Raw genomic sequence first — 13008 nt, 5'->3', positions numbered from 1 at the left:
TGAGCTTAATTTTACTTTGACTGAAACAATGGCAGAGATGGGAAGTTCTGACCTGAAATGCTCCAGAGCTGTGGCTGTGGCCCGAATCCACTGCCGGTTCATATTTTGTAATGTCTTTACAGCTATGTCAGTCAGCGGGAGCTTGAGGCTTACTTCATTCAAATGTTCGATATCAGGTGATTGGGCTGTCAGTGCCAGCACATGATTCTATTAAAAAAAAAAAAAAAAAAAAGTTGAAGTCCAGATTTTTGGATGCCAATAAGATATCTAGATGACAAAAAGCCCTCCTTATCTCAAAGACGATGAAAAACTGGGGCCTAAACAGGCAAATGACTTGCTCATAGTCAAACAGCTAGTTAGCGCTGGGCCTGAACTCGGCTCTCCCAATGCTGTGCTTTTTCTAGAATACCAACCTGCACAAACGGCTAGCACCTAAACAACCCAGGAAATAGAAAGTGATCTCAGATTTTGTCTTTGAAGAATATAGAAAATGGGCTTCTTGGAAAAAAAAAAAAAGGACCACTTCTGGACCTTCAAGTTCCATTTAATCTGTCAACAACTTGACCTTCAACAGGTCAAGCATGGAGCAATGAAAATTTGATCCTCAAAATAGCCCTAGCAAGGTATGATACTTAAAACACCCACATTTTGATAGAATGTGAAATCATAAGAAAGCAAACTCACCAAAATTTTATTTTTAAAAAGATATTCCAGGGACAGCCTCTAGGTCAACACTACGTCAAGCAAACATCCTTACCAACATCCAAGTTATCACTATAGAACTGTGCTATAAAATTCCAGGTCAGGGTCAGCATACTTTTTCTACAAAGGGCCAGATCATAACTACTTTAGGCTTTTGTGTGCCATATGGTCTCTGTAGCAACTACTCAACTCTGCCCTTGAAGCATGAAGATGCTGACAGACAATATGTACATGGAAGGGCGTGGCTGCGTTCTGATAAAATTTTATTGACCAACATTGGTAGTGGACTAGGATTTGGACAGTGTGCCCCAGTTTGCTGACTGCCGATGAAGGTTACGGATACTGATTCCTAGGAGTGGCAAGATCCAGAATTATTTCTTCATTCATTTATGTTTACTAAACTATTAAGGTACTAAAGAAGGAAAATGCGTAATTTTAATAGAGTATTTTACTTTTGATCTTAAACTAGCCAGAAAAATTCAATTAATCACAACCAATTCCTAGATTATTCTATGTCACTGATGCTAATTAATAAAGATGTCAAGATAAAAAAAATCTACTAAAAAATTACTCTGGCATATTACTAAAACAGATCCCTATGTTGTCCTGCTTTTTCTAGACCTTAGGGAAAATAGGACAATAATGAATGGCATATAAATGACTGTGTGCAAGAGTTACTTAGGATGCAGATTGTATAACCTAACAATAATTAGCTTATTTTTTATCCTACGGTGAGTCTAAGCCCGTAGGAAAGACAAATATTGGCAATACCAGGAATGAGTCAGGATTTTCTTCTTTTTGTTGCTGGTAGAGACTATCCAAATTCTCTTCTTCATGCATAATAAGACCTTTTAAAGATTCCAGCCGGTCCCCAAAATCCTTAAACTGTGAGAGAACAAACTAGAACGAGAGAAATTTTCATTGGAAACTATTTTCAAGTGCATATAAAACAGAATTAAACACAGCCTTGGGAGCTGATAAAAGTTCAAGTTGTTTTCAACCCCCAGCAGCTCATTATCATCTTAAATATTCATAGATAAATATTCAGAAGCCCCCTGGATTTTCACTCTGTGACTTTGAGCCTTCCCAGATGGACGGGTCACCTGCTGGAGGGGACCACACGGAAGAAGGTCAGTGAGTACTCTGCTCTCTCAGACCCACTGGTTAAATATTTTTTTCCTGTTGGTACTGAGATGAGATATTGGAGCTCCACAGCCTTCTATGTAGCTTTTTGACAGCTTATGCACTAAAGCCTTTTTAAAAAGTGAATAAAGAATACAACAAATGGCCATGCTTTCAGTAGGTTTTTTTTTTTGAGATAGGGTCTTGCTCTGTTGCCCTGAATAGAGTGCAGTGGCACCATCATAGCTCACAGCAACCTCAAACTCCTGGGCTCAAGCGATCCTCCTGCCTCAGCGTCCTAAGTAGCTGGGACTACAGGCATGTGCCACAACACCCAGCTTATTTTTCGATTTTTTGTAGAGACAGGGTCACCCCTCTTGCTCAGGCTGGTCTCAGACTCCTGGCCTCAAGCAATCCTCCCGCCTCGGCCTCTCAGAGTGCTAGGATTACAGGCACAAGCCACCGCACCCGGCCTCAGCAGCTAATTCTATGACTCAGTTACCCAACTCAGAAATCCAAATGACTGTGAGATCTGAGCAATGTATGAAATGTAATACATCTGTCACTTCTTAAATGAACATGTTCAGTGAAGAAGAAAAGGTTGCTTAAAACCTGCTCATGTGACTGAAGCTCAGCTCATGTATGTCTGGGGCAGCCTCACTCTGTGGTTTCTCTCAGGAGCACTATTACTGCAAAGGGTACAAGGGATTGAGGGCGGTACACAGATGTCCAAGACTAAAACTTGGATGGAAAAATAAGATGAACCTCAAACTCATCTGCTTTCACAAGCAGCATCTTTTCCAAATAAGCAGCCCTCTGGAGGGAGTGCAGGTGACCAGGGAGGAGCATGTGTGTGCTGGATTCTGTGGGCTGTGGGAGTCGTTCCAGAAGAGGAGAATTTTGGAGAAAGGCTTCTTTTGTCTTCTGCACGTCACGCTGCAGCTCCTGGAGAAGAAAAAGGGATCACAAAACACTTCTTCCTCCTTTCTCACCACACTCTCCCTACCCCTTGCTGCTCCATCAACATCTAGGAGAATTTGTGCCCTGAAATTGTGGGTGTGGCTTTTTGTTATAGTTTGTTTTAAATAGCTAAAAAGGCTGAAATTTCTTTAAATGATGTACACCACTGGTGCTGTTCTGAAATTTGTCAGTTCAGAGCTAAAACTGACTACTGACCTATAGAGTTGGGAGTCTTCTGATATACAGAAACTAGAGACCACCTGGGTAGATTCATGTGCTTATATTTCTAATTATTTAACACTTAAAGTATCTGCTTTCATACCACTTCAAGAATCAACGCAACCCAGTCTCCTGCTTAGACTTTCTGATATATTAATAAATGGATCCTTTTGCAGAGACCATAGAATCTCATTAATCAAGCTGATTGTAAGGGCTACTCTGGAAATACCATGTGTGTGAAATTTCTGGGTTGTTTTGTTTTTAAACAACAGATCAAGTCAATCAAAGGTACAGATCATATCTCTTGGATTCTTATCTAATTAAACTGGTTACTACTTTTTGATTTGTCCTATAGGACCAGAAAATATAAAATGTATCTGTTCATCCAATTTAAAATTAAAAAGTATTCACTTTCTGGGCATTCTTTAAAAGTAATAGGAAAAACACCACAGAGGAAATTATACAACTTTTTAACATAGTCTAAAAATCACTATCACCACAGAAAAAGAGCCAAGTCCACAATTACTGCTAAAGCAAGAGATCCAACATCTATTATTCTTAGACGCTCACACTCCGTTGAGACACTCTGGGCTTTTACGTTAGACTTCATATGAGGCTTTTGCTTTAGAGATTTAACTGCTGGAGTGAAAGGGCAGACTTGGAACAAGGTGGTGTCAGGTCCCCCTGACACAGCTACCTGCTGCCTGGACCTTGCCTCTGAGGCGCCACCTGGTCGTCCCAAACCCACATGGCTCGCCCACAGCACCTGTCCTGACCGACTTCTCTGTCCCTGTGGTCTGTCTCATCCCTGGGTCACCATCCCTGTCTAAAGGGCTGATTTGGACTTAGTTTTCCAAATGGGCTTTGCACCCACCTTTATGTCCTGCAGGGCCGGTGGAAGGATCTCTGCCAGGTTGTTTCCAGACATGTTGATGTTTGCGAGCTGTTGAAACTTTGCTTCCTGTTGCTTCAGCCTTGCTTCGGCTTCAGCATGGGCACTGTTATAGGCCTTCCAGAGCTGGAGCAGACTCTGGGCCTTCTGCAACTCGTCTGCGATGTCTTGGTTTACCTGGGTCCACCTGTCAGTGCAACATGAACAGGATGCTCATTCCGTCCTTTCCCTTGTAGCAAAGGTACCATGACATACTCTACCAGGAAGTTATCAGCAGATGGATCATTAAGAAGATACTATTAAATGCTTTTTTAAATTAATGAAATCATCATTATATAAACAAATCTAAATTGACCTATTTGCTTGACTTTATAATATTCAATAAAAACTACAAAATTTGCGATTGGCAAGAAATGTCTATTATATTATGAATGTCTCTTCTGCATAGATGGAGAAAGCAGCGAACTGTATGAAACTTTTCCACATAGGAGAGGCTTCCAGTTTACAGAGCATGTCTTCAAATAGGCCTTATTTAAATTATGTTTGTATCAAATAAAATTTATTTTCCAATAACAAAAGCAACGTGTTCCTTATATAAAAGTGGAAATATTGTTTTATTCCACATACAGTCTGTAGTATCTTACCTTTCTTTCCCATTTAACTTTTAATTTTAAATGGTTGTACACATAATGGTCTGCAAATGGCTTTTCGTCATCGTTTTACTTTAATTGCCAAATTCCTATTTAGTATGGATATTGAAGAAATTTGCAATTTTTGCTATTATACATGATGCTTAGATACAACTTTGTTCATAAAGCGTTTTTTCTAGGCCAGGCACCATGGCTCACACCTATAATCCTAGCACTCTGGGAGGTCGAGGCGCGAGGATTGCTTGAGCTCAGGATTTCGAGACCAGCCTGCGCAAGAGCAAGACCCCATCTCTATCAAAAATAGAAAAATTAGCAGGATGTACGCCTGTAATCCCAGCTACTTGGGAGGCTGAGGCAGGAGGATTGCTTGAGCCCAAGAGTTTGAGGTTGCTGTGAGCTAGGCTGACACCACAGCACTCTACTCAGAGCAAGAGTGAGACTCTGTTTCAAAAAAAAAAAAAAAAAAACAAAAAAAACAAACTTTTTTTCTGTATTTTAAGATATTAGTCTTAGATTTCTTAGAGAATTACTGGGTCAAAGAATATAAATATTTGTAAGGTTATAGGTATATATGGTCAAACCACTTTCTGAAGGCATTAAAATACTCACATTCTCACCTGAAATGCATGAGAATGATTGCTCCACAATACTAACTGGTTTAAGGGTAAAAAAAAAAAAAATGGCAAAGCTGCATAACTTTTATGTATTTCAAAAATCTTACATTTTTTTTTTTTTTTGCTGTTGCCCAGGTAGAATGCAGTGGTGTCACCATAGCTCACTGCAACCTCAAACTCTTGGGCTTAAGTGATCCTCTTGCCTCAGCTTCCTGAGTAGCTGGGACTGCAGGTGTGTGCTAACATACCTGGCTAATTTTTCTATTTTTTGTACAAACAGGGTCTCACTTTTGCTGTCTTGAACTCCTGGTCTCAAGCAATCCTCCTGCTTCGGCCTCCCCAAGTGCTAGAATTACAGGTGTGAGCCACTGCACCTGGCAAGAACTATCTTGAACTAAGATTTTCCCTAATTATAAACATATGTTCATTGTAAAATAAAAAGAAACAAAACCCTTTAAAACATGTGTCTTTCTATTTATCTATCAATCATTTGATCTACTCTTTATCTATCAATTGATGAGAAAATAAAAAAATGCTTCACATCTCATTTACCTAGAGGTAACTACTATTAGCATTTTGGTACTCTTTTTTTTCTTCAGTCTTTTTGCTATGCATGTTTTTCAACACAGTCTTGTGCCAACAATTGAATGTATACATGCAGTGTGATGACTGAATTCCTTTAACAGCAAACTGCGCTGCCATAGGTTTTGAGGGTGGCCCTGATACTGTATGTGGAGTCTATTTCCACGTTCTTTCTTACCTTCTTGCCTCCCCCTCTTCCAGTAAGGACTGGATCAAAAGCTGAGGACCAACTGCAGGGTATATAATTTGGTGCCCCTTGTTCGATACTTGTTCAAAATTGATTTACAGGAGAGGCTAAATCTGCACAGAGGAAGGGTGAAGTAGGACCCTCAAAAATAGCCTTACTCTTCACTGTCTCAAGAAATCAGCTTTAGGCCAACTTTTGTGTCCTATTCATCAAAATAAAAGCCTTACAATTAACTAAGGCTACACTTCTTAAAAGGAGTGTTCATATCACACCATAAGCAGTTCATCAAAGAATTCCTTCCGACCTCACAAATTACCTCCCCAAGAGATATTCTCACACCTTCTTTCTTCCATCTTAGAAGTTTCCAGTGATGTTCAGACACTCCCTGCAGACTCCCTTCTGGCCCACCTGAGTCTGTGTCTGCCTCTCATTTTGGTGCTCCTGAGATGGCACTTGCTATTTAGTCTATACCCTCTGTAAGTGATTACACTGGGCCTGTAATTAGGGCATTTCTAGATTGAGCATACCAAACATTGTACAAGGAAGGTAATAGCCCTCGTGACATCAAATCTTACACTAGACCCTTCAAGGCAGAAGAGACCAGAATAGTATAAAACAGTCATCATGGAGGATTAAGACTTTATAAAGGCCTATGCCACCTCATTAGCCTCGAGTCATTAAGTTAGGGATTTGTCATTCAAATGTATCTTAAAGCATACCTTGTATGAGTATCTTGGCATTTCTCTTCTATTATTTCAGCAACGGAGGGGCAGAGACCTTTGAGTTTGCCAATAACCTCCCGGAGTTTCTCCCAACTCCCTTCACTGCTCTCAGCTTCATCTTGCAGCGACTAAGAGAACACAGAAGGAATTTAAGTTTCAGAACAGCCTAATTCCAAAGAAGGCAGGAGCTTCTCAACACTTGCTATATAATGATAACATACACACTCAAATATTATGGAACTGTGATAAACTATTAGGAATGGGAAGAAGAGAACAACTGAGAAGGCATTCCTTACTTGAGGCTGAATTTTTAAGTATTAAGGAATATTAAGTACCTAGGTACACAAAGGTGTACTAAAAAAAACCAAGATCAAAACAAAACATTTAAATTGTGAAACAATATGGATGTGGAAAACGAAGGAAAACTCAATATACAGTTTTACAAAGTGTTATTCATTTGGCTCAAGTGACTCATTTTGGAATTTTTAGTTAATACTTTCTATAGTGCTATTCAATATATTATTTTGTGCTTCTCCATGGAGAACACAAACACAATTATGTCCATTACTATGCTTCCTCCCATTTTAAATTTTCTGCCAATAATGCATGGTGCCAAGCTCTGGTTAATTTACCTGAAGGTTCTGCACCTGGTATCTCAGGGCCTCCAAGGATAACACCAGGGGCTTGCTGTGTTCCACGCCGTACCCAAATCGGATTGTCATCATATTCACTTCATCATAGAGTTTATCATAGATCTTCCACTCCTGCAAGGCTGGCTGCACGGAGGTTTTGAGCTGATTGACCTATATGAACAGTAGAAACATACTGATTTAGAAAATCATTGAGAAGACCTGCTCTCTCGTCATTTTTTTCCTTCCAAGGAATCTACCACTGTATTCACTTTAGGCACTTCAACTTGAGAGTATCAGACGAGAAGGTGGAAAGGGCAGGTCAATGAACAAATACCAGAGAAGACTATGGTTTAGAAGGGGTGAATGGAAAGAGCCCTCTGATCAGAGGGACTGGTGCTGAAAGAGCTCAGCCTCGGCAGAGAAAGCCAGGGAAAGAACACCAGCCAGAGTTCAGTTACTCTACCAGCTTGTTTTTTTTTTTTTCTTTTCTTTTTTAAATCTTAGGATTTTTTTTTTTTTTTTTGAGACAGAGTTTCAATCTCTTGCCTGGGCTAGAGTGCCATAGTGTCATCATAGCCCACAGCAACCTCAAACTCCTGGGCTCAAGCGATCCTCCTGCCTCAGCCTCCTGAGTAGCTGGGACTATAGGTGAACACCACCCTGCCCGGCTAATTTTTTCTATTTTTAGTAGAGACAGGGTCTTACTCTTGCTCTGGCTGGTCTTGAACTCCTGAGCTTAAGCAATCCTCCCACCTCAGCCTCCCAGAGTGTTAGGATTACAGCTGTGAGCCTCCGTGCTCAGTCTCTACTAGCTTTCTGACCTTAGGCAGGTTACTGAACCCTAGAGTTGGTTTCCTCATCCACAAAACAGAGATAACAAATGGAAACACACAAATAGAACAGTGTCTGTAAAAAATGCTCCAGTACAACATTGTAAGTGTAAGATGTTACCTGGCCCTTAAGTCTGGTTACTACTATACAGCAGGCACCCACTGGAGAGGAACACACTCTACCTAAATAATGGGCAAGTACAAAGCCTGAGGAAACTCAGCATGGGCACATTTTATCCACTAGTGTGTCTGGACAATGAGGAAAGGAGTTGAAGCATTTTGTTACTTATCAAAAATGTTCTCAGATACAATAAAGAGCACATAAAAAACACAACTCAACAATAAAAAGACAAATAACCAAACTAAAACCTGCGCAAAGGATGTGAATAAACATTTCTCCAAAGAAGATATACAAATGGACAATAAGCACATAAGACGTTCAACATCCACAGTCATGTGAATTTAGTCTGTGAATTCAGACACAGTCACTAGGGAAACATACACCAAAACCACAATGAGATACCACTTCACACCCACTTTAGTGGCTAGACTGAAAAGTCAGACAATAACAAGTGTTGATGAGGATGTAGAAAAATTAGAATCCTACATTGCTGGTGGGAATAGAAAATGGTACAGTCACTGCAGAAAACATTTGACAGTTCCTCAAAAAGTTAGAGTTACTACATGACCCAATAATTACACCTTACATATACACCTAGAGAACTCAAAGCATATGTTCCCACAAAAGCCTGGACACAAACGTTCATAGCAGCATGATTCCTGATAGCCTAAAAGGGGAAACAACCCAAATGTTCATCAATTGATGAATAAATGTGGTCTATGCATACAATAGAATTATTATTCGGCCATGAAAAGAAATTAAGTACTGATCTGTACTATAATATCGTTAGTCTTGAAAACATTATGCTCAGTGGAAGAAGCCAGACTCAGAAGCCCCTATATTACATGATTCCACTTATGTGCAATGTCCAGAATGGGTAAATCCACAGAGAAAGTAGATTAGTGGTTGCCAGGGACCAAGGGAGGGAGGAAGGGGGAATGACTGCTATTGAGTACGGGGGTTTCTTTTTGAGGTAATTAGACAGTATTGATGGTCGTGTGTTTCTGTGAGTATACTAAATACCACTGCTTTGTACAGTAAGAGGGTGGATTTTATGGTATGATGAATCGTATCTCAATTTTTAAAAAGTAGCTGAGTTGAAATGGCATGTGGCACTATGTTGGCTCACAGGCCATCTTCATGGGCAGGGGGATGTTGAGTTTGGGGCGTAATCACACAGCCCTGCACTCAGACCCTCCGTTTTATGCTTAACAACTATGGGAACACCAGCACATCCACAGTGATGGGGGCTCCTCAATCTCTGCCCCAAGCAGGGACAGATAAAAAACAAAGTGGGACCTAAAATCTGAGTTTCGTATTAGCAATTATGCAGACCGAATGTCTCTATAAGGGCAGAGTGGCTCAGCAAAAGAAACCAAGAAAATAAAGAGAGGCAGGAAGGGAACTCCTCATAGCTGTACCCCTCTCAGAAGCTGGCACCTATCTGGGTGGCAGGGATGATTCTGATACCAAGTCCTGTGTCCCCCGCAGGGCCCACAGCTACACAGGACTGCCACAGCTCACATCGCACAAGGCTTTCTCAGCTGCCACGTGAGAAGCGGGTGCAACTTCTGGCACTCTTAAGGGTGACTCCCTATGATATTATAGCTTCACGGAGGAGATGTAATACATGTGGTTTGAGGGCAAGGAAAAGAAAATCATTAAGTAAAATTCACTGCACTAGAAACGAGAGGAACATTTTCAAAATGTTAAAACTAGGATCGGCCAGTAAGGCAGGATTTCTTCAACACCGTAAAATAAGCAAGTGTTTTCATCCCCATCTTAGGGACCAGGAAATCAAGAGCTTAGAGAGGTTAAGTAACCCAACCAAGGAATGGTGCTGCCAGGATCTTTATTTAGACAGAGACTGTGAAGCCCTTGTTCTTAAACACCAGGCTACATCGACTCTGGACAGCTTATGGATGGATGATCTATGTCTTGTGCCCTCTACATTGTTTTAACAATACTTTGAGATATAACTCACCTAAAGTGGACAATCTCTGTAATCTATTTTAGAGCATTTTCATCACGCCAAGCAGAAACCCTATAACCATTAGCAATCACTTCTCTTTTTCCTCTTAGCCCTGCCCTACTTACTAATCTTTCTGTCTCTGTGTATTTGCCTATTCTGAGTATTTCATGTAAATAGAATCACACAATATGTGGTGTTCTGTGACTGGCTTCTTTCACTCAGCATGATGTTTTCAAGATCATGAGCACTGTAACACGTATCAGTACTTCATTCCTTTTTTTCGGTGTGGGGGAGACAGGGTCTCGCTGTTTCCCAGGCTAGAGTACAGTGACAACATCATAGCTCACTGCAACCTCAAACTCCTGGGCTCAAGTAATCTTTCTGCCTCAGCTTCCTGAGTAGCTGGGACTACAGGTGTGCACCACCATGCCCAGATAATTTTTCTATTTTTTGTAGAGACAGGGTCTTGTTCTTGTTTAGGCTGGTCTTGAACTCCTGGCCTCAAGCAATCATTCCTCCTTGGCCTCCCAAAGTGCTAAGGAGTGAGCCACCATGCCAGCCTTCATTCCTTTTTATGGCTGCACACTAGCCCACTATATGGAGAGACCACATTTTCTTTATACATTCATTAGTTGATGGGCATTTGAGTTGCTTTCACCTTTTGGCTATAATGAATCACATTGCTATGAACATTCACACACAAGTTTTTGGTGTGCACATGTTTTCATTTCTCTTGGGTCATTTCTCTAGGCGTGGGATTGCTGACTCGTATGGTAACTCTGTTTAACCACTTGAGGAACTGCCAGACTATTTTCCAATGCAGTTGCACTATCTTACATCCCACCGGTAGTATGTGAGTTACAATTTCTCCACATCCTCACTAATACTTATTAGTGCCTTTTTATTATAGCTATCCTATTCTAGGGGGTGTTTTTCATTGTGGTGTTGATTTTCATTCCTTTGATGGTTAATGACACTGCGCATCTTTCATGTGCTTATTGGCCATGTGTATTATCTTTATAGAAATGTCTATTTAGATCATTTATTCATTTAAAAATTCTGTTCTGCCCTTTTATTAAGTTGTAACAGTTCTTGATATATTCTAGGTATAAGCCCCTTATCACATATATAATTCATAACTGTTTTCTCCTATTCTGTGGTTTGTCCTTTTCCTTTTTTTGATGGTGTCCTTTGAAATACCAAAGGGTTTAATTTTGATGAAGTCCAGTTCATCTATTTTTTCTTTGGTTGCTTGTGCTTATATCTAGGAAATCATTGCCTAATCCACACTTATGAAGATCTATGCCTGTTTTCTTCTAACAATTTCAGAATTTTAACTCTTAACACTTACATCTTTGATCCACTTTACATTAATTTTATATCTATGGTATATATATGGTATGAATGTAGGGGTCTAACTTAAGACCTTTGCATGTGGATATCCAGTTGTCCCAGCACCATTTGTTGAGACTTTCCCCTGCATTAAATTGTCTTGGAATCTTGTTGGAAATCAGTTGATGCAAATGTGAAGGCTTATTTCTGGACTCTCAATTCCATTCACCTACATGTCTACCCTTAGGACAGTACTATCCGCATGCTTTTTACATGCGTTATCTCGTTTAATTTTTCACCCTCTATGTTTTTATTATATTGCAATTGTCTGTTCATATACATTCCTTCCACTAGCTGGTGAGATCTCTGAGTGAGAGATCCACTTATTTTCTTGTTTATCTTTGTACCTCAGGCAGTGAGCATAGTGCCTCACACAGGAGACTTTTAACGAATGACTGAATAAGGTCATCCCTATTTTCCTGCTGCAGTCCTGGGGGAGGAATGAGGCTGAGAGGTGCCTGTGGATTTCATTCATACAGGTTATTTCCAATTCCCTCTTGGAATAATTGGTTGAAATTAGATTTTATTAGATGACAAAAAACCTACAGTGAAGATTCTCTAACAACCATGGGCATATTTATAATTGGTTAGTATTTAGAGTTTTCCCTCTAAATACTGGGGAAATGTCAAGGTTGCAATGTCTAGAGATGCCCATTCTTTTTCTCTTTTGGTGCTCTCCTCCTGGAAGGGGTAAGTGCAGATGCTGACATGCCTTTCATAAGATTACCAGACATCTTTCACGTTCTCTTTCTTTGTACTTTCTCTGTGCTGTTGTTCTGTTTCTTCCTGCCTACGGAGTTTTCCCTAAGCTGACTAAGCTCCTTGCTTATAGAGGCCACATGATACAAGGTCACTCACCGCCTGGGGCACCTCCCTGTACATGGCGACACTGCTTCATAGCTGTTCCTGTATAGCTTGCCAGGAAACAATGCCAGATGCTCTAATGGGTTTGGGGGATGAAGACATTTATGTCTGCATGAGTACATTAGACAAAACAAAGATAACCAAGTGGATTTCCAGCCTGTCAATGATGTTAGAATTGGTGGCTTTGCCTCTAATTATTCAGCACAAAAAATGGGAGTTGAAATGCTTCTCTCTACTTCAATATTTTTCTCAGCAACTTTTCAGATTTTGCTATAGAGCAGAGCCTCCATGATGAAAGAATAATAACAGCAACAACGAATGAGATAAAAGAATATGTGAACAGGAAGTAGCACCATTGAAATGAATTCTAGTACCTGACTGACAACACTGTTCTTCTTTTGAAATAACTCATCAATTCTGGATGCTGTATCTTCTAACAAAGGCACTGCTGCACTCTCCAACGTCAGATAACTTTGTCTCAACTCATCCAGTGTTTTGGATTTAATTGCAAGTTGATTTTCTACATCCTGGAAGGAAAAGAGGAAAA

At 40.2% G+C, this 13008-nt stretch overlaps 1 protein-coding gene across 1 annotated transcript in view; it reads right to left on the bottom strand.

The window, feature by feature from the left end:
- SYNE2 (spectrin repeat containing, nuclear envelope 2) overlaps positions 1-13008 on the bottom strand; it is a 295242-nt gene that overhangs the window by 52100 nt on the left and 230134 nt on the right. The window contains exons 82-88 of the mRNA XM_012656034.1: positions 12836-12988; positions 7283-7453; positions 6648-6778; positions 3878-4082; positions 2590-2769; positions 1474-1602; positions 53-207 (exon numbers count right to left, since the gene is read on the bottom strand). Coding sequence (XP_012511488.1) covers positions 53-207; positions 1474-1602; positions 2590-2769; positions 3878-4082; positions 6648-6778; positions 7283-7453; positions 12836-12988 — 1124 coding nt within the window. The remainder of the gene's footprint in view (positions 1-52; positions 208-1473; positions 1603-2589; positions 2770-3877; positions 4083-6647; positions 6779-7282; positions 7454-12835; positions 12989-13008) is intronic.

Source organism: Propithecus coquereli, unplaced genomic scaffold, assembly GCF_000956105.1.
Source record: "Propithecus coquereli isolate 6110/MARCELLA unplaced genomic scaffold, Pcoq_1.0 Scaffold5, whole genome shotgun sequence".
NCBI classification, from domain to species: domain Eukaryota; kingdom Metazoa; phylum Chordata; class Mammalia; order Primates; family Indriidae; genus Propithecus; species Propithecus coquereli.
This window is presented reverse-complemented; position numbering and strand designations above follow the sequence as displayed.